The sequence below is a fragment of the Alosa sapidissima genome, chromosome 6 (genome assembly GCF_018492685.1).
Source record: "Alosa sapidissima isolate fAloSap1 chromosome 6, fAloSap1.pri, whole genome shotgun sequence".
Lineage (NCBI taxonomy): Eukaryota > Metazoa > Chordata > Actinopteri > Clupeiformes > Clupeidae > Alosa > Alosa sapidissima.
The window spans coordinates 5,341,064-5,361,152 of record NC_055962.1 but is presented as its reverse complement, the minus strand read 5'-3'; the positions used below and the strand labels follow the sequence as shown (position 1 = coordinate 5,361,152).

At 41.7% G+C, this 20,089-nt stretch overlaps 1 protein-coding gene across 1 annotated transcript; it reads right to left on the bottom strand.

Moving 5' to 3' along the window:
* Positions 1 to 517: 517 nt before the first annotated feature.
* ywhaqa (tyrosine 3-monooxygenase/tryptophan 5-monooxygenase activation protein, theta polypeptide a) lies at positions 518 to 11,626 on the bottom strand. Its single transcript, XM_042094528.1, has 6 exons — positions 11,514 to 11,626; positions 10,160 to 10,641; positions 6,489 to 6,612; positions 6,040 to 6,203; positions 3,229 to 3,324; positions 518 to 2,269 (listed from the first exon to the last, which is right to left on the bottom strand). The coding sequence occupies exons 2-6, from the start codon at positions 10,451 to 10,453 to the stop codon at positions 2,210 to 2,212; spliced, it is 738 nt and encodes a 245-aa protein (XP_041950462.1). The 5' UTR covers positions 10,454 to 10,641; positions 11,514 to 11,626; the 3' UTR covers positions 518 to 2,209.
* Between the last annotated feature and the right edge of the window lie 8,463 nt (positions 11,627 to 20,089).

Sequence of the window (20,089 nt, the reverse complement as noted above, 5' to 3'; positions counted from 1 at the left end):
CGCAGACGTCAGATAGAGTAGCCAAAACCCACGGTCGGCAACCCCCCTGATATGAAATGATTTGTTTGTATAATCTTATCTCAGAACATGGCTGCGAATGTGTCTCATAGTGCTAGGCGCGAACTATGTGTGCAGGGAGAGGCATTTTTCTGGCTGTTTAAATCAGGCCAGACGAAGTGACCAAGGCTTACATAAGTGTGTAGACTCGACTGGAACTGGAGGGGTTGGACATAGACGAATCCTCACACTGCGTGGCATCTGCGCTCATCTATTTTTACTATTTGCCTTGTACCCATCTCACCCCCTTCACATATTTGTGTTCAGTTTATATGCTTATATACATGTAACCAAGATGGTCTGGTTAATAGTTAAATTTAACATTCATTTCAGACATGACAACCTAGGCTACACGTCATAATATTATTAGTCGAATAAATGGTTAGTTCATTCAAGTAGGTCATTGACATTTGCAGAATTCCATGCACCCACCCAAAAATGAAATGAAGTGTTTCAAATATGTGGTTTAGAAAATGTCATCTTTATTCATGTTACATAACTTGCGTAGGGCATGTACGTTTCCACAAGGCTTTTAGGACTACAATCAATGATTAGCAAATACACAATAGTGGTCCAAATCTCTAAAGACAAAGCACTGGACAAACCAGACACTCCCGTACATGTGCACAAATCTGCAATGAAAAGTACTAAGTCCAAAGTGGGAATTTCGGGATTGAATTGGTTCCCATTCCAGTGTCCACTGAAACCTGGCATGCATGAGGTCATATAAATATTTTTTTTTATTTACTCACTGTTTGGTCTGCATAAAACTCCATCTTATAATGTAAGTCTATTAGATCATACATGCTACGTGTAAACACATTGATGTGAACATTACCCAAAAAGGAGTGTTTTTGCCCATCAAGGACGCACCTTTTTACTGCCAACGAAGAGTGTTGGCTTGGCGGAGAGAGGCTCACTGACTTGCTACTGTGGTTAGACTATAGCTCACAAAGCTTAAAAGAACAGAGGCTTCAAAAGTGTTTCAAGTCCAATGCATGAATGGTCAACAACACTGTCTCATCTGCTGATATAAGTCCAACAGGAGCTGGAAAGACAGGCCAAAAGTTGGCTAATGGCCATCTCGCACATCATTGATAAAGTACATGTGTCACTCTTTAGAATTCCCACTGCCTTGCTATGGGTGAAAATGCATCTAGCCATTTGGTGTTTGAACATATGCACACAAATCCTGCTGCCCTCTCATCAAGCGGAGGCATAATCAGTGGTACATGAACCTATCAATACTTTTCTATGGCAGAGACTGCACATAAAGAAGGCCGGGACATATACAATTCAAGGAATGGAGATATCAATTTAACTCTGTTTTATAATCATAATAAAAGCCAAGTGGTGGGGAAAAAGATTAAATAAGTCCATGTACACAAATACACAGTGCCTATAAAAAGTATTTACTCTCTTTGGAAGTTTTCACCTTTAATTGTTTTATAACACAAAACCATAAAACTTCTCTCCACTTCAGAGTTTAGAACCTCCCACATTCCTTCTGGTAAACTCTAGCTGAGATATCAAGGTTTTTTTTCCAACTGGGACATTCTTTGCCACTCTTCAGTAGAGTGATGGGTACAGCACCTGGCTCTAGACGGATTTACAGCCATGCCATATTACCCTTCTTAATGATGGATTCAATTGTAGTCTACTCTAAAATATATTCAGTGAAATTTCCTTGCATCTATCCCCTCACTTGTGCTTCTCAGTAATGTTTTCAGAGTTGCTTAGCATCTGTTTTTGTCTTCATGCTGTAGTTTTTGCCCAGACAGATGCAGGTGTATTTATACCAGGACCACTTGAAACACACTGACTAAAACCAACTGGCTGCACCAATGATTATTTATTTCAAAGAGGGCGAATACTTCAATAAATCATTTGGCTCCATTTGAGAGTCAAAAAGGGCAAATTAAATTGACTATGATTCAATGTTGTACAACCGTAAAAGATTAAATCTTTCGAGGAGAGTGAATACTCTTTATAGGCACAGTACACACTCACAGGCACACACCAGCACGTCTGCAGTTATGGGGATCCACGGAAAGACTATTCTTAAGTGAAATAAGGAATGAAGGGATGAAATGTGTAAAAAGTTTTTTTTTTCTTATTTTTCCTTGTTTTTGTGGAGAGGCGTCACATTCTCCTAATTCTCGCCCCCGTCTCCTCCTTCGCCTTCATCAGCAGCGTTGTCAGAGGTCCATAACTACAGAGACAGGAAAGACCGGCACATTAACCAGGAAAGGAGGACAGCAATGGACGAAAAAAGCACTCAAACACGGAGAATAACAAGATTAACATTTACAGAACAAGATTTAAAGAGGGTTCAAACCACAGGGGAATCAGTCGACCCAAGCACTCAACAGCCAAAAGGGCCGTTCACACCAAGAACAATAACTTCGACAATGGCAAAAAGGTATTGTCCTAGATCATATGAATGACGACATCCACACAAACTATAACGATAACGACATGAAGAACAACATCGTTGGGGATCACTTTCAGAGTGATTTTGAGAACGATAAAAAGCTGACAGCCAATTGGAATCCATCAAATTTAAGCCATCACATTCATCAACACAAGGAGAGTTTCCTTATCGTTGGTCAGTGTGGCCGCTTTTATCGGTATAGCTATAGTGATCATTCCTGGTGTGAACGACCTCTAACCGAGAACCTAGAGTCTTGACTTAATAGAGGGGCATGTGTAAGTCAGTTTATTAGAATGTGGAGTAGAATACAGTGCCTGTATTATACAACACAAATAAAGAGTGTTTTTGATGTTGATGTATGAGGGTATGCGTCATCGAGACGTTTTTGATGTGTGTGTGTATATGTTTCTTTTATTCACTTTCCAATGTGACATGTGGCTGTGTGTTTATCTCTGCCTCATTAGATTAGATCTATGCCATGACGTTGATGGGAAATGCATGCTGTGGTGAGTTGTAAGTCAACCACAACAACTTCATAGTGCTCTTTAGCAACTGTAGTGGCAAGACTTCCACAACTATGAAGTCATATTGAGTATTCAGGGACAACTCTGGCACATGGCTGAGTTATCACCATCATGAATCAGATATTTTGCGGAGAAATGGACTATCAAGAAAGTGTGGGCCACTTATTTCAGACACATGAAGCCAGCAGAGCAGGTGACGAGCTGAAGACTCACTGTGAGGTTGTCTCTCAGTAGCTGCATGATAAGTGTGCTGTCTTTGTAGGAATCTTCGTTCAGCGTGTCGAGCTCAGCGATGGCTTCATCAAATGCCTGGAAAGACATTTTTTTAAGTCAGAGGACCAAGGACACACACACACACACACACACACACACACACACACACACACACACACACACACAGCAGAAATAACTTGCTCAAAGCAGCATGTACAGCTATTGTTCTTAAGAGAACAAAAATTCCTTTAGGACAATTATGTAATCCCTATGCCAGAATAAAAACAATGCTATTCAAAGGGTTTCATTCGGCAATATTATTAAAAAAATATACAGTTTATTTGTTTGCATTTGTACTGATTAATTATCCTTTTTGTGCTAGGACATTCATTTAGAATGGTGATTACATTTGGAGCACATGACATAACCAAGACACTTATACTCCAACAAATACAATATTCATCTAGACAAATATACTGCACTTCTTCCAAGACATTTTTGTCACGTCATACTGATGTCTGAGGTTATACAATCTTTCATCTCATCAGAATCCCAATGTATAGCTTGTAAAAGGGGTCAAAGACCAGGCTTGACCACTGCAGGAGCTCATCTCCACCCTGTCCTCTAATGTGAAGTAGTCATTAACTTGTAGGATTAATAGGATGGTGTGCCAGTCTCATCAGGACCATCTTCACTGGTTAATATATTGGACTATAAGGGAGCGTCACAGAGAAATATAATCAGTGATTTTGTGATTGTGATAGTCACCAGAATTTCAAGACAGATTGGCATTTCTAAATGGCCCAACCTTTACATTGGCCATAGTTAGGGTTGGGTATCGTTTGGGTTTTATCCGATACCGGTGCTAAATCGATACTTTTAAAACGGTGCCGGTGCCGAAACGGTGCCTGAACCGGTACTTTGTTTTTAAAACGTTTTAACTTAAAATGGTTTAAAGCATGAATTGCTTTTTTATTATTGATAAGACCAATTTGAACATAAAATTGAACTGTTATACTCAATTTAAATGTTAAAACAGCTTGCCATGCATGCACACACAATAGTAGGCTAAAGCTCTGCTTTCTAGTTTATCCAGTGTAGGCGGTTTGCCATAAGGTATGTTAAAACCGCTTTCCATAAAACTGCCAGGTCATGGACAACGGCATTTGTAAGCAAGCTAATCTAACAGGGACTCTACTTTCCAGTTAATTCAGTGTGTTCCCAGATGCTTTAAGAAATGTCATGTCTTAACCCATAACACGCAATAGTTTTGAACATGTTAAGCTACATGTCGGTGTTTAGATTCCCAGCGCTAGCCTAGTAGCCTAGGCATTTTAACAGCAACTATGGCTATGCGCTAACACCAGTCAGCTGAGTTTAATTAGCAATAATGTACAGAGATGGTTTCGTAGCCTCTTTGACAGCTCAGTGACATCAGGTATACCTACATATATTTGTGTTTTTGCCAGCTAACTTTTAACATGATCTTCAAATTCATTGTGATGCTATATGGGCCTCCTGCACATGAAAGATTAATATCATGCCATTATGTTGTTTAGAACACACCGTGAAATACAGTTCACCTTACAACTTTGCTGATAACATTTCAAATAAATGCCAGTTAGCGCATTAGCAAGGATATATTTATAACATATAGGCTACTGTTGACTTTGTTTCATAGCCTTTTGCTTGTGTATAGTTAGGCCCACTGCTAGATTTTGACAGGAGCTCGCGATATCGCTTTAAAGTAAGCTACTTGGGCTCACGCAAGCTGTCAAACACTGTCCACTCGCCTATGTGGGGCACCCCTCTGGTTTATACAGTGCTTATGTTAGCTAACTGTATATGGATGTGTTGCTATCAGAGCAAGATGTTAGAGATGGCGCATGACAAGCACATATTAATTTTAATCATATTAAAGGAGAATTCCGGTGTGATATTGACCTAAAGTGTATTGAAACATGATACCAAGTGTGAACGTATGTCTCATAGCCCATCTCGGCTTGTCCCCTGCACTCCAAAATCTGGCGCTAGTTAGCCGATGCTACCAACAGCTTTTACAATAGTGGTGCTTCGGCATCGGTATGATAAGGGATCAGATTCCAAAAATAATTCAGTGGAAATGCATGGATTCCAGTTTCTTCCAGTAGCAGCAACTGGAATCCATGCATTTCCACAGAATTATTTTTGGAATCTGATCCCTTATCATACCTGTTCATTCTTACTCGTTGCTCGACTTATCGTGACTAAATTCAAGATGGCTGCAAACCCTAAACTTCGTGAAGGTACTGTCTGTATAAATCGTCTTGTAAGTAAACTACCAGTGCTTTTTCAAAGTTCTCAATGTCTCGTTTTAAATGTCAGGGCCCTCGGAAGTCTACCAATGAAGTGTGGAGATACATTGAGCCTCGTAAATGGGTGTAAAACAGTGATTTATTTGCATGGCTAGCCCGATGCCGAAGCACCACTATTGAAAAAGCTGTTGGTAGCATCGGCTAACTAGCGCCAGATTTTGGAGTGCAGGGGACAAGCCGAGATGGGCTATGAGACATACGTTCACACTCGGTATCATGTTTCAATACACTTTAGGTCAATATCACACCGGAATTCTCTTTTAAGCACCGAAATGAGGCACCGAAATCCACGTTGTTATTCGATGCAGTTACTACCGTTTGCGTCGGCACCGGTGCCATATTAGAACCGTGTTTCGGTGCCCAACCCTAGCCATAGTTGACATCACCAACACAATCCTGGCTTAACTACTTCTATCCACAAACAACGAGTTAGCCTGTGCTTAGCGTGGACGCCAACCTGCTTGGCCAGGGAGCAGGCCTGTTCTGGGGAGTTGAGGATCTCATAGTAGAACACTGAGAAGTTGAGGGCCAAGCCCAGGCGGATGGGGTGTGTGGGCTGCATCTCGCTCTTGCTGATGTCAAAGGCCTCCTGGTAGGCGCCCTGCGAGTTGGTTATCGTCTCTGTGGGGACAAACACAGACGCAGAGGGGTGTGCCGTTAAAGAGTCAGTCCATTCACTCAGATAACACACACAGCACAGGTTTTCTATAATGGTTTAGGGAATATCTGCAGTAATGTAGGTGGGGGACTACTTCCATCAAAGAGTCAGGTATTCAGTATGCAAAAACAAACAAACAAACAAACTACAAACACATGAAAATGTTTTTTGTTCTTATATGATAATGATCAAAGAAATAAGATGCAAAGTAGATGTGCCTCCATAGTGGATGATAGTAGTAGTCTCACCCTTTTTGTCATCTCCTGCGGCAACTTCAGCAAGATATCTGTAATAGTCACCCTTCATCTTCAAATAGAAGACTTTACTCTCAGGGTTTGTGGACTTTTCAATCAAATGTTTGTTCAAAAGCTCCTGCAAGAGAAAGGGAGTTTTGTTTGTAACTTGTCATTAACACAACTGAGCCATTCCAGAAAACTGAAGTGTGGATCATTCTGTAACCTCACTTGAACCGAGCGCATCCTTACGAATGTACTCTCGTCACTTAAAACATGGCAACGCAGACAGACAATCTGACTTGAGGCAGTATTAAGATCTTAGCTATCCAAATGTCTGGTCGCCTGGATCTCAAGCCGTGTAGGAATAACACCCCTTCCTGGGTGGGTGACTTCTTTAGATAACATATTAACACAAGGAGTAAATTGAAAAGTGTGTGTCAGTCTAAAATATCACTACATGGGCAATGTTCACAGAGTACGGTGTGGAATTATGTTGCAGAGGGACAAGAGCCTGCACTGTATAGCCTGATATAACAGTGTTGTACTGTCCAGCTGTCTGACTGCTTTCCAAACGCCCACAGCAGTCAACATGCACACAACACTGTACAGCCATAACACAGTTTCTCACTAACTAATGCAATGAAGCCCAACAAAAGTGGATATGTGAAGATAAATTGCAGAAAGGATGAAGAAAGACTACAGAGAGAAAGAGAGAGAGGGAGGCATATGAGCATGTGACGGACCTAAGAGAGAGGCCGAGGGATGACATCACCGGTTTAATCTGAGCTCTGCCGTTGTACGGAACTGCACCCAGATGACCGGGTGCGAGTTGGTGAGTATTTGTGTGTGTGGGAGCACATCCTGCGAGTGCCAGTGAGATCACATGCCCTCTGCTGCTAATGCAGATTAGCAACTTGGCTAGGGAGGTGCTGACGGCCGTCCCCTCTTGCCGAGGTAGCACTGACGCAAGAGCCCGACCTGCTTCTTCATACTAAGTACACTATGAGTCTTTATTTAATCCAATTTTACATCTATTCATTTAGCAGACGCTTTTATCCAAAGCGATGTGAACTGTATTATAGGGCCATTGTCCCCAGAGTACGAGTACGAGTCTTCATAGTGAGAGTATTGAAATCAGAATTAATGTTTTTTATATTCATAAGTAGTTTATATATTTTTGTTTCTTATTATGTGTTGTGTCCTGATTGTCAAAATTATGGTTGGATAGAAAAAGTCATCCGTGTTAGCCGTTTCTCTGTTTTGTGACGGATTTTATATAATTCTTGTACTGTCCCTGAGTATGAGATGTGTGTGACAGTGACTGTGTTTAGAGATGAGGGGAAATATTATATTTTTGCAGTGTTTCACTGTTCTGCACGGGTGCATCCCCTGAGTAACTATCAGCTCTGAGTTGCCAGGTTTGCACTGACCAAGGTCTGATTCAGTGGTCAACATAAGATGGGATGACCAACGCCAACTCCCGTCAGTTCACCAAGGTTCTACAAGGTCAGTGCAAGACTGTTGATCGGTTATTTTCTGCCCTCTCTGTAGATAGAGCTTGTGGCAGTTTTCAGAATACCGGACACACTGCTATGTTCAGTTGGGAGTTGTGTTTTTAGGAACTGGAACCCACAGTGATATCCATGTTCTTCCACAGTAGAGAGGGATGGGAGATGACCAAACAACAAACAAACAATCGGAACACAATCAGCACCTCAAGCAAAAGCAGCATCTTGGACTAGCTCGATATGAGGGCAGTATGGCTGACCTGTATGATGTGAGGGTGCAATTTTTCATTACTGAATAACGCTGCCTTGTCTTTCATTGGTCAATTTGTAGGGTGTTTTCAGCATATATACAACATTTGAACTAAGATGCTGAATGTCACATTGCCAAAACACAAATTCATCACCTCCACCTTATGTTCTGCCACCTGATCTAGTAGTCTGCATCCTGAAAAATATCCTCTTAAATCCAAGAAAACATCTGTTTTTGTAATTGTATATCTCAACTCCGCTGTGCAACAGGGCAATGAACTAAGAAGACTCTACAAACTTCCCAAAACATGGCAGTGTAGTAGGACGTAAAACGTCCATTCAGTCTATTTCACAACATAAGACAGCCACTTCTCATCCTTAGAATGTGTCAGTTGGTTAGTCGGTTGGATGGTTGGTTGGTTGGTTGGTCGGCCATTTGCCAGAGAAAAAAAAAAAATAACCATCATACATACATACTCCATACCTTTCCCTTCCTGCCATCTGTGCAACTACAGCACCATACTACTGGCTTCACAATGAGGAGAAGGACACCGAAGAGAAGCTCTGGATCTGTCTTAGGCACAGGCCACGCGCTGCGCATACACACACACAGGAAATCAGGACTGTATGTCTACCCTCCCCCATCTTGACACACACAGCAGCAGCAGCAGCAGCCGTAAGTAGGGCTTAAGTGATGAGGCAACTCACTTCCAGCAGACCTCTTACCAACATGTGGCTATGCATTATTGCAGTTACCATTACATGACCATGTTGTGTGCTGCAATAGAAACTACACCGTTGTTGAAGAGTCATAAAGAGATCTGCAAGTTAGAACTGGGCTTCAAAGAGTACAGAGTGTAATTCTATGGAATCTGTCAATACATCTTCCAATAGATGAATTCCAGTGTGTATTTGTGTGTGAGGAGTGAACACTAGAGGGCCATGATAGGTAACATAATATGGAGCGGAGATTTTATGTGTTTCACCACAGCCTCTGCAGGTAGTTAGCCCACATACTGGTCAAGATGCAATCACCTGCTGCAGACAAAGCTGAGGGGCAAACAACCAAAAAGTAATCTTCTAATCAGGACTCCAAACAAAAGAGTGGGACATGACACTGTTGTTTTTTTGCAACTCACTGACTTCATCAACGACCTAAGCAACACAGTGGGACACTGACCTCCCCATGAACTGGGAGAGATATGGGGTTACTCACTGAAAACATCCTGAGTTTAGCAAACAACACCAAGGTGCTAAGCATGCTCTGTTTATAACAATGAGTGACTCATGTTAAAACATGGTCTCGGAGATGAACGGCAGCTTGACTGTCCGAGTACGAGTCTTCCCCTCGGGTCCCTGTGAGGCCCTTCAGCTTTCAGCTTCTTCAGCATCATTAAACATGGCATTTAGACAGCCAACAACCATGTTAGCTTCAGTGCCATGTACCTTTCTATTGTCAGCTTCTGCTCAGAGAGAGGTTCTCCAGAGGTTAGACAACGCACAGAGGCTCTGCGAGGAGTATCATCAGCTAGCACCAGGTTATTGATAGAGCAGTCAAGGGAGTTGGTCATTCCACTGCGTCACTGAGAGGATAATCAATAGAGGCAGCAGCCCCTTGACAGGTTTCAGATAAGCATCACACCCAGTAGCACTGCAATGTCAAAGTCCACAAATGGAGCACCTCAGCAACTCTGATGAACCACTCCCACATAGCCTCCAGTTATATGAAATAGGTTACAGACACAGCACAATTGTGCTCTGCTGCTATGCACCTGTCTTACAAGCAATAAGTGTATTTTCCATCACTGTTTATCATGTTCAATTCATTATGAGTGCATCCTTCTCAACTCAGATTCTGACAGCTATCGAATCTAACGATTTAACTAGAGTGAGATGGGGATTTCTGACGACTAAAATGGAACTTACCAGCACATCATTGCAAATATCTCTCAGCTCTGATTCCACCTTCTCCCGGTATTCCTTCACCATCTGTAGCTTCTTGTCGTTGCCCTCGGTCTTCTGTTCGATGCTAGAAATTACCCTCCAGGCCGATCTCCGCGCGCCGACAACGTTCTTGTAGGCAACAGAGAGCAGATTTCTCTCCTCGTTCGACAGTTCTACTCCCTGCTCCGTCACCTCTTTCATGGATGCAGCCATGTCGTCGTAGCGCTCTGCCTGCTCAGCCAGCTTGGCCTTCTGAATAAGCTCCGTCCTATCCATCGTTTAATGCCTTTAAACTAAGTTGCTACCTTAGTGGCTTACTCCTTCAGAGTCTTCAAGTCCGCTTTGAGAAGTCCAAAACGAATGACAGGGGCACGCGTGCAGCGGATGTCAGACCAGAAAAGCAGCGGCTAGTTAGCGCTTGTTGTCATGAAAGGCGTGAGGTTAACTTTAGATCCTTTGCGTGTCTGTAAAGAAAACACATTTGCAATCAAAATATGTGACACACTCGTCGTTAACTTATATGCTACTAAGGTAGCCTCCGACTATCACTATAACGTTAATTTAACGTTAGATCGCATAATAACGCAAGGTAAGTTAACGTTGCTACACCCGTAAATTACTGATATCGCAGATGCGTGTAAAGGCAATTGCAAGAACACTACAATCGTTGATATGAAAAAGATGACGATACTTTAAAAAATAAACCATAGGATTTCTTGAAAAAGGTCAGTGATTGGTTAACCAAAGATTTAATGAAAGAGATGACATCTCTGGCTAGCGGTGTTTGGCTGCGGCAGCTAACGTTAGTTATCCTTCTGAATTAACAGGTCCAGCCTAGTAATTAAACCACGAGTTCACGATCAAGTAACGTTACGGATTAAGTAAGCTACTTCAAGGACAGCCTTGCAAATACGCCGTCCTTGATATAGTAGACAACTATGTGAATAATAACTCATTATAACCACAATGCTGATGACAAATCGTAGTCCAATGATTTGAATAACGTTTTAAGTTAGCTAGCTGGTCAAGCTGGCAAGTCCCTAAATAAATGTGATTCCTTTGAGGTGTCGCACAAAACTGGCATCTTGTCGAGATTACCGATACATTTCCTGTTCATAAGATTAACATGACGGAATTGTCAACCAAATGACACATAAAAAGGCTATGCCTATGATGGCTAACGTTATCCTACCATCAACATCGACGTTAGCTAGCCCTCGAACAGAGCGACAGACTAAACAACTGATTGCTTATACACCAAAGACTGATTGCAATTTATGCATGTATAATACTTTTTAAAGCTTGATGCAGAAAGTAAAACCAATATTTATCCAACCTTAGAATGCTTAGGTCCCTTTGCTTCAAGAGGGCTCGATCGGTTTAGATGTGGAGGAGGAGGAAGCCCTCAACCAAACTGAACGATAAAGGCGTAACGTGTAAACGTTTGACCAATGAGAGAACTATGTTTTGCACCACCCAGTGGTTGTACGTCAAAATATCAACCAGTCACACACAAGCGCGGTGAACAAAGGTGGGTTTGGACCAGGACAAAGTCTACTATCTTTGTGTTTAACCCAATGTTTTTTTTACAGACATTGGGTGAACTAGAAATTTTCTGTTAACAGAAATGTATTACATTGTACACGCTTAGACCTACAGGTCTATTGATGCATTGCAGTCAACTGTGCTGCAAGGCCTACTGTCATATAGCGGCCGATTGGTTGATTGTGTAGCATCAGGAATGCCTAGGGTATTTGCCATGGATGTCAGGAGTCAGGACACTGACATTTAGCATGTTGAGTTCAATATTTGGTGTCATTTGACCTTATTTCTTATGTGCTGGCTGACGGGCCAAGTAGACTATGTCTCCTGGTGAAATTGCAGTAGGCTATTGGTCACAATTGGTCATATTACATTTTAAAGCTCTGCCCCCTTAATAATAATGGAATCTGTAGCCATCTGATGACTCATCAATTTATTGAAAAAACTGTTTAGTAAAAAATGCACACACTGCAAAGGCTGTGTAGCCAAGAGTAACAGATGCCTATATGGGAATGGTGCATCATTTTATAGCAAATCGCAGGCGATATTCACTCAAATACAATGAAATGGACTCCAGATAATAAGGAGAGTGGACAACAAACACACTGCACACACCACACCACAAGCAGCACCTGTAATAGGCTCCTTGAATCAGTCTGCACTCCGACCCACATTGGCACTATGACATGAGCCTAAGCAGACTGGAATGTAGACATGTCCATCTTTGCAAGTGTAAAGAGAAGGTTAGGGCAAATATGGGAACATAATTTCGAGTGGCCGATAACCCCCCTGAGCTGGTTTCAAGTAGCCTAGTTTCCCATCATTAAAACATCACATTCCATCTGGTCATCTCTCTTATTAAAATGTCTGTTCAATTGGGGCTCAAAGAAATCGCCAACACTGCCACTCAGCAGTAGGCTACACTGGCAACGAGACAGGGAGATATAGGCTACCTGGTGGTGGGAGATTTAGCAGTCAGACAAGTGTTTCTGTGCCCACATCTCTCCACCCCCAGTAAAAAAACACCCCAGTCTTTCAATATCAAATGCGGACACTGAGCGACACAAGGCTTTCTTCCAAAATAATGACAATATACCTAAGTTAAAGCTATACCTAAGTTTCAGTATTTTCCATATCAATCTGAGATCCGGAGTTGGTTCCATTTGTGACTTTTCCTTGTTTGGTGTAAACAACGGGCAAACCTGTGAGATCAAGGGTTGTACAGTGTTGATACAGTGTACACTGGCTAGAGTCATACTTGACTTGATGCTGTAAAAAGAGAGCTTTCAAATAAGACTTTGCAATTTTCTGCCAAAAGGCACATATTTACATGCTTGGAGTATCCTACAACTCAGTGTAGCCTGCAACTCAAGTGTCTTATTGTTTTCTGTTTCCAAGGTGTTGTTTATTTTCTTTCACATTTGTAATAAAAAGTAATGGCTACTTTGGTTTTGTTTCTCTACAAATGTTAGCTGGCAAAACCACACACACTTCAAAGATATCACTCCAATGAAAACTGCTTCGTTAGGGTGAATTTAGTCTGTTTTAAGTTTGGTCATTTTAATCTCACAACTGGTAACTGCAAAGAGGAAATACATAAATAAATAAATAAATAAATAAATAAGTGCAAAGAAGTGCCGTGGACCATTTCAAGGGGTCACTCACACACAGTTACTTTTTTAATCTGACTGACATTCTCTCATTGCCATAACGTTATGATATTTAGCAGACACATTTGTCCAAAGCGACTTGTAAACAGAATATGAACCTTACAATAGTTAAGATAACAGTAAACAGTATTTTAAAGTTGGTAAGTCAACATTAAAACTAGTAATAATAACAATAATGTCTTACTGATCCTCATTGCTCAATCAGAGACATTGTCCAAGTATTTGGGGATATATCACACTTCAGAAACCCTTAGTGTGAGAAGTCAAACTGGACGACACAGTCCGGGAGAAAGAGAGACATGCGGTGGTTTAGAGCTGCACACACTTCACTTGAAGTGCCCCCCAGGAGTGAGTTGTGTGAGTGACCCACCTTCGGCTGGAGGGAGAAACTGAACGACCGTGGAGAGGAGTGATTGCAGGTTCATGAGCTTCAACAGGAGCCCGGGAGCCATGAACCCATGAACTGGAGCAGACAGCCAGCATCGCAGAAGAGTGCCTGAGCTGTCAAGCGGGATTATGGAATGCTTTTTTCAGCGGAGAGGAGTTAGGAGAGTCAGAGACAGCAAGATGGAGAAGAGCTCCCGGGTAAGGATGGTCTCAAAATCGCCTGGAAACAAGGCTTACTCAGACCCTGTTCTGTCTGCCTGCCGTGCTCCACACATCACTCCGTATATGTTACCCCCTCACTTTGTCTCGCTATACTCACTCACTGTCTGCTCCAGAGACAGGAGGGGTAGGTCAGGGCAAAGGAGGACATGTTAACTCCATTTGCAAGGTGAATGCAGCTTCAGGGAGGCTGAAGAGTGAGTCAAATAAGCACAGTGCATTGTAAAAATGATCTACTATTGTTCTATGTAGTACCTCCAATGAGAGAATGTCTAGTAACAACATAATGTTACTTGGATGGGTGAACTCACATCCATTCAAAAAATTAATTTATTTCATTTCATCAACTTATTGAGTACACATGATTCCTGAGAAATATAGATTTTGATTCCCTCCATATAGTGACATTTCCTGTGGAAATGTATTTGCTGGATTTGTAGCCATGGAAACACACAACAAATTGATTGGCAGGTATAAGTAAGTAAATGCACAGATGTTTTTCACTAAAACAATGTTTGCTGTTTGTGTATCCGTCCTACAGTTTTTTGTCTTTTATGTGGTGCTGATGTTTTGACAAGCTAAGAAGTTCAGAGGTCACAGAAGAAGGAGGTTCTGTATGCCATATTAGTGCCGAAGTTGGGGCTGTGGTCAAGGTTATGTGGGAAGCAAATGGTCATTAAACAGTGTATTTAAATGAATTGGACATACTTTACTGATGTTGATGTATTATGTATTCATATTTTTTAAGTCGTAGCTAGATGCACTTCCTGTCATCTGGTGAGAACACAGAGAGGTCTACAGACAGATGCCGGAAACATACAGTTTACAATAAGTTTTGGCTGAGGAAAACTTTCTCCCCCGGATGACTTAAAAATGGCTCATTGAATGATGTCAGTCCTGCATGGACATTTTTATTTATTGCTCTCAGTTTAATGTGTTCTCCTGAAATACAACAATCAGACTGGGTAATGAAAAGGATTTCTGAATTGTGTGATGTCATTTGAAATTTGAATAACTGTGATTTGCTATCATTCTTGGCATGTGTATTATTGGTTCCATTATTGCTGAATACCATAATTGGATTCAGCTGATTCAAACACCATTGACGTGCATCCGTACATTAATGTCCTCATTCACATCAGCAATGCCTTCTGCTGGCAGCGATTAGCTGAGGAGACCTGAGCAACTGGAGAGAAATGACTCATGATTCATTATTTGTGACGCATCCCTGGGGCCTAGACTCATCTAGAATCCCTCCAAAGTGAGAACCATCAGTGACCAATACATGTGGAATATTGTAATGTGAGGGGAATAGGGTAGGAATAGAGGCTCCAAATATAAGACATTTCATAGATTACTGCTCACAGCTAAACCTGATGGCAAAATATATGTGAACATGTACTGAGTTTGGGAGGGTGTACTGAGTGAGAGTGGGGACATGGGGATGTAAGTCCTTGGAAAGTATCAATGAGGTCAAAAAGCTTTCTTATCATTCATCATCAGCTTAAGTTCTGATAGTTGAATCAGCAAAACATGTCTGTTGACAGAATTATTATTATTTTTTTTCTTATAAATATGACTACCCCAAGCTGAAACCAAAGCAAGAAACAAAAGTAGAAAATCACTTAATTTTTTTAAAACCTGTACAAATAATTACATTAGCACACTAAAGTCTAGCCATAGTCGTTGTTCTGCAGCAGATCACAGGTGATGATGTGAGTCACTCCACTTCTCCCACCAATCCCCATAGACACATAGCTTCAGGATGTTAGTTGCTCTCTTTGACTTATCTCTCTGAGGTGGCAGGTCTGGGAGCATGCAGTGACAGTACAGGGCCTGATTTAGGACTAGCTGTGTCCTCATATTTGATTAAGTGAAAGGGTTTTCTACGAATTTGAGAGAGGACAAGGGTGCGCCCCATCAATTTTGAGATGGGTTTCCAGGAACCCAAATGTGTGTGTACGTTTAAAGCCTTTCGGACAGCCCTTAGGACAGTGATTTGATATATAATGCTTAGAGTTGCATTATAACACACATTTACCATCCCGCTGGCTGACAAGCTAGGGTCATCTCTTATTTTTAGGACTGCTTGTGTAATCATCAGTGCAAATCTCAGCAGGGTTTCAAAGTCATATGCCAAAATTCCTAAGGTGCTTTCAAATATTTTAGGCCTTTCTCTTCATTCTTACATATTTATAAGAGTTCAGTAATTCTCTGGAATATGTTTTGAAAGCTTCCTTACACCTACATTTACATTTATTCATTTGCCAGATGTTTTTATCCAAAGCGACTTACAGCAAAATAATAACATTCAAGCTACAGTGCAGAGGAGACCTTAGCTAGGAAATACTACTACATCTGTCAATACTATTACTAGAGGATAAGAGTGCTTATATTATGAGTACTAGTCAAAGTGTCAAAGTACCTCTTCAAGTATGTACAAATCTTTATGAGACAATTCTACTCCCATAAAAGTGTGGTAGGAGGAGAAAGTTGTGGAAGAAGAAGGTAGAGATAGGAAGAGGGGGAAGTGGAGAGGAATAAAATATAAAATAAAATGATACAAAAGAGGAAACTATGAAACCTCCAGTTGTCTGGCCTGTGGCCCACTGCCTCAGGTAATGCATTGAAGTGTGTTCATGTCAGTCAAATACATTTCATCAAAACCCTCTCATGCACACATACATACAGTACCTTCACACATACATCCATACATTTGTACTGTTTAATAATCACACATAACAATGTGTTCATGTCACCATTACATTTTTCATCAACACCAACGCATCTCATACACACACATACAGCACAAACACATACATCCAGTCATTTCATAACCCCACATGAAGACACCCACACACACACAAACTTACACACCCATCGGTGACCACACAAGCGTGAATTCATTCTGGCTCGGTGGGGTCCAGTGGTGGGGAGGCTCCCTCTTGTCTCCCCCGTCTGCTCTCTCCCCGATCTGCCAAACCCATCCTGGCCGGCGGCCCAGCGAGTCCTCGCGCTCTGGCTCAGGAGAACTCCCCACATCCTGTCATCGCCCCTCACCACACTCTGCAGCCCTGCACCCACGCAGGCTCAGGCCCATAAAAGATTCATCACTCCATCCTACAGCACATCCAGCACACCCAAGAGTCAGATGTTTTCTCTCTCTCTCTCTCTTTCTCTCTCTCTCTCTCATGGATTTCATGGATCACCTGTTGAGTGCTGCATGGTGGGCCTAGGAGCATGGTTTCTAATAAAGCATAAACCGTTTCTGTGGTGCTTTGACAAGGATGGGTGTGTCTGTGTGTAGAGCTGCTCAGCAGATGTTGTGTTCTGCTTGCATATGGTACAGATCATGGTCAGCCTGTAATGAAACAAAACAACAACAAAAAAACATTCTTCTCTCACACTTAGAGAGGATGGACAGTAGATGAGTAGGAATGTATTCAAAAACATCTCTCCAAAAATTAAGTAAACATTTCTAGTCATCACCATATCTGTCTACACAAAGATCTTTGGCATCATTGGTTTAAACTGTTTGGCTCACATTTATGAATTAAGTGTTTTACAGTAAAACTTGAGAGGGAGTGCTCTCTCTCCAGCCTACATTAGTAAACCAAGTCTTGCCTTCTCCATGGCCCATTGACCTTCATGTGACCTTGGGCCGCCCAGATCACTTTATTGAGGAAATATGATGAATAATAGATGGGTGGCAAGTCTTTTATGCATGTCGTTTACCAAGACAGCTTGTGCATTTGCATTCAGATTCTGATTCCTCTCTGAACTGTTGAACCTCACACTCATACAAAAGAGGAACGCTATACTGTGCTCTGTGTGTGTGTGTGTGTGCAGCCATACTTAAATTGTGATGGACTATCTAACGATCATTTTCGACCATTTTGTGGTACAGTGAACATGTGCATGCAGATGTGCTATCACTGTTATCACCATTGTGGTCAATCCCACAGTGACGTGCTACAGTCAGACAGTCTGCATCCAACACACATTTTGTGGAGCCCTCTGCCTTGTTCAATCCCATGTGATGCAATATCCAAAAGTCTGAAACGCATGGATCTTTTTTTTGTTTGGTTCATTAATGTTTTTTGGTTTATTAATGTTTTTTGTCTGTCCATCTTCTGATGAAAGGGCAAGTGTGAAAAATTAGAAAAAATAATAGTGGCAAATAAAAATTGGCACTTAAGGCAGACATAAAACAGGAGTGGTTAGTGAGAGCCTATCATCCAGACAAGCAGGGTATCAGGTGGATCTCTCCAAATGCTTACATGGCATTAAATGTTGCGCGAGAACGTACAGTGTAAAACTACTGACATCCGAGATCCCTGGCAAAGCCTGGATCAAGCTCTGGCCTCAAAGCCCTTCAATTATTCATTCAAACTGGTCAGCAGCTTTTAAGCACAAATTACCATTTCAGACTCTTGTCAATTAATGGAGCCTCGCGCTGGTGTGGTGTCTGTGGAAAAGCACGCAGAAACGCACACACACAGACACACAAAGCTGTATCAGCCACGCCCTTTTCTCAGGGTGATTTCATGTGTATTTCCTGCTTCTCTTTTCACCCTGTTAGGCTATAGCATAAATGCCTGTTGTTTCGTGTTTTACAGCCAGTTCAGTAAATGTGAGATTACTTCTGTTGTTTGGTCAATGTTGTAATACTGTATGCTTTGCAGTGCAGTGCTTTTGGAGAGTGGTCATGTGGAGACTGATGCATATCTTCTGCCTAACATCTCAGAGTTCTTATAGTGGCTCGCTGGGGCTTGGCCTTCTCTACATTAGAGCCTACAGGTAGATCTGAACTGGGACTATCGATAGGACACAATGGACAAGGACAGAAAAGTCTAAACAGCCTTTATTTCATCCGGTGGTCTCATCAACATTCCAAAGCCTGGTGAAAAATGCAACAAGCCACTGTTTTCAGTCTGGAACTCCTATGTGTCCAAGCACTTTATTTTGTCATTTTTTGTCGATTAAATAAGAAATGTATGGCATGGGAAGGCTAGGCAACACAAAGCAAAGATTAAACAATATTAAAGCTAAGCAGATATTTCATAAGGCACTAAATTATTTATTAGCTGCTTGCAGCATGTTATGATCAATCCTGTAAACAACTACTGTCCGGTAATATCAAGTGTAGGTTCTGAAAATTGGAATGATGTGTTTTAGCATTTTACTGTTGATAGGACACAAATGAACTTCTTTTGTCTTGGTCAGGCAATGCTTTAGCAAGGCTACTGTGAATGAATCAGTTAGAACAGCAGTAGATTTCTGAACTAAGTTATGGTTTGAATTTTTTAGGGGCCCAGACTTAAACTCTTACTTACCTCTTACCTCTGTTGGGTTAGTAAACCCATACCAAACCTGGTTGTCATGGGAGTGTTTTGCTGCGCCTTAGTTTACACAGTAACTGTTGGAAGAGTCTCTTATCTTCTTAGCTGTTGGTTGTGGCAATTATCCACAGACCGTTGGAGGGCCCCTCCAGGGTTTTTATTATCTTGGTTAAAACATAAACTTGAGTATCCAAACCAGATGTTACACTACACCTGTAAAAAGGTAAGACCCTCTGAGTCTTGCCCCCTGGCCGAGAAATTGCTTTCAGGGATTTTACCTGTCATCCGTGTCAAACACGTAAAGTGTCAAGTCACTAAAATGAAGATTACGGTTTTAGAGTACAACTTGAATTCTCCCTAACCTTATATCTCTGCCTACACACATACACAACACATACACAAACACACACACACACACACACACAAGCATTGTCATTGTACCAGCCTTGGCAGCAACTGTGTTGACTCTAAACTCACTTATCACAACTCTAAATGACAGGAAAGCAGGAGAGGCCAGCCGGGAAAATGTAATCCTATCCCCCAAACCACAGCCTCCCTTCCTCTCTCTCGGCCTGTCTGTCTGCAGTCCGGTAACTTGGCATAGATCCCTAGTGAGAAAATGGAAACGTGTGTGTGTGTGTGTGTGTGTGTGTGTGTGTGTGAGAGGGGGGGGGGGGGTGTAAGAATGAAAATCCCAGTTATTTTTTGCCTCTGCCAAAATAGCATCAGACAGACTGAAGGTCACGTAAAAA

What these genes read in the sequence shown, in the direction of transcription:
- ywhaqa (XM_042094528.1), bottom strand. Translation starts at nt 10,453, where the DNA reads ATGGATAGGACGGAGCTTATTCAGAAGGCCAAGCTGGCTGAGCAGGCA. An exon ending in ATATTTGCAATGATGTGCTG is followed by an intron (nt 6,613 to 10,159) that starts GTAAGTTCCATT and finishes TTTCTCTTGCAG; the next exon opens with GAGCTTTTGAACAAACATTT. An exon ending in CGCAGGAGATGACAAAAAGG is followed by an intron (nt 6,204 to 6,488) that starts GTGAGACTACTA and finishes TTGTCCCCACAG; the next exon opens with AGACGATAACCAACTCGCAG.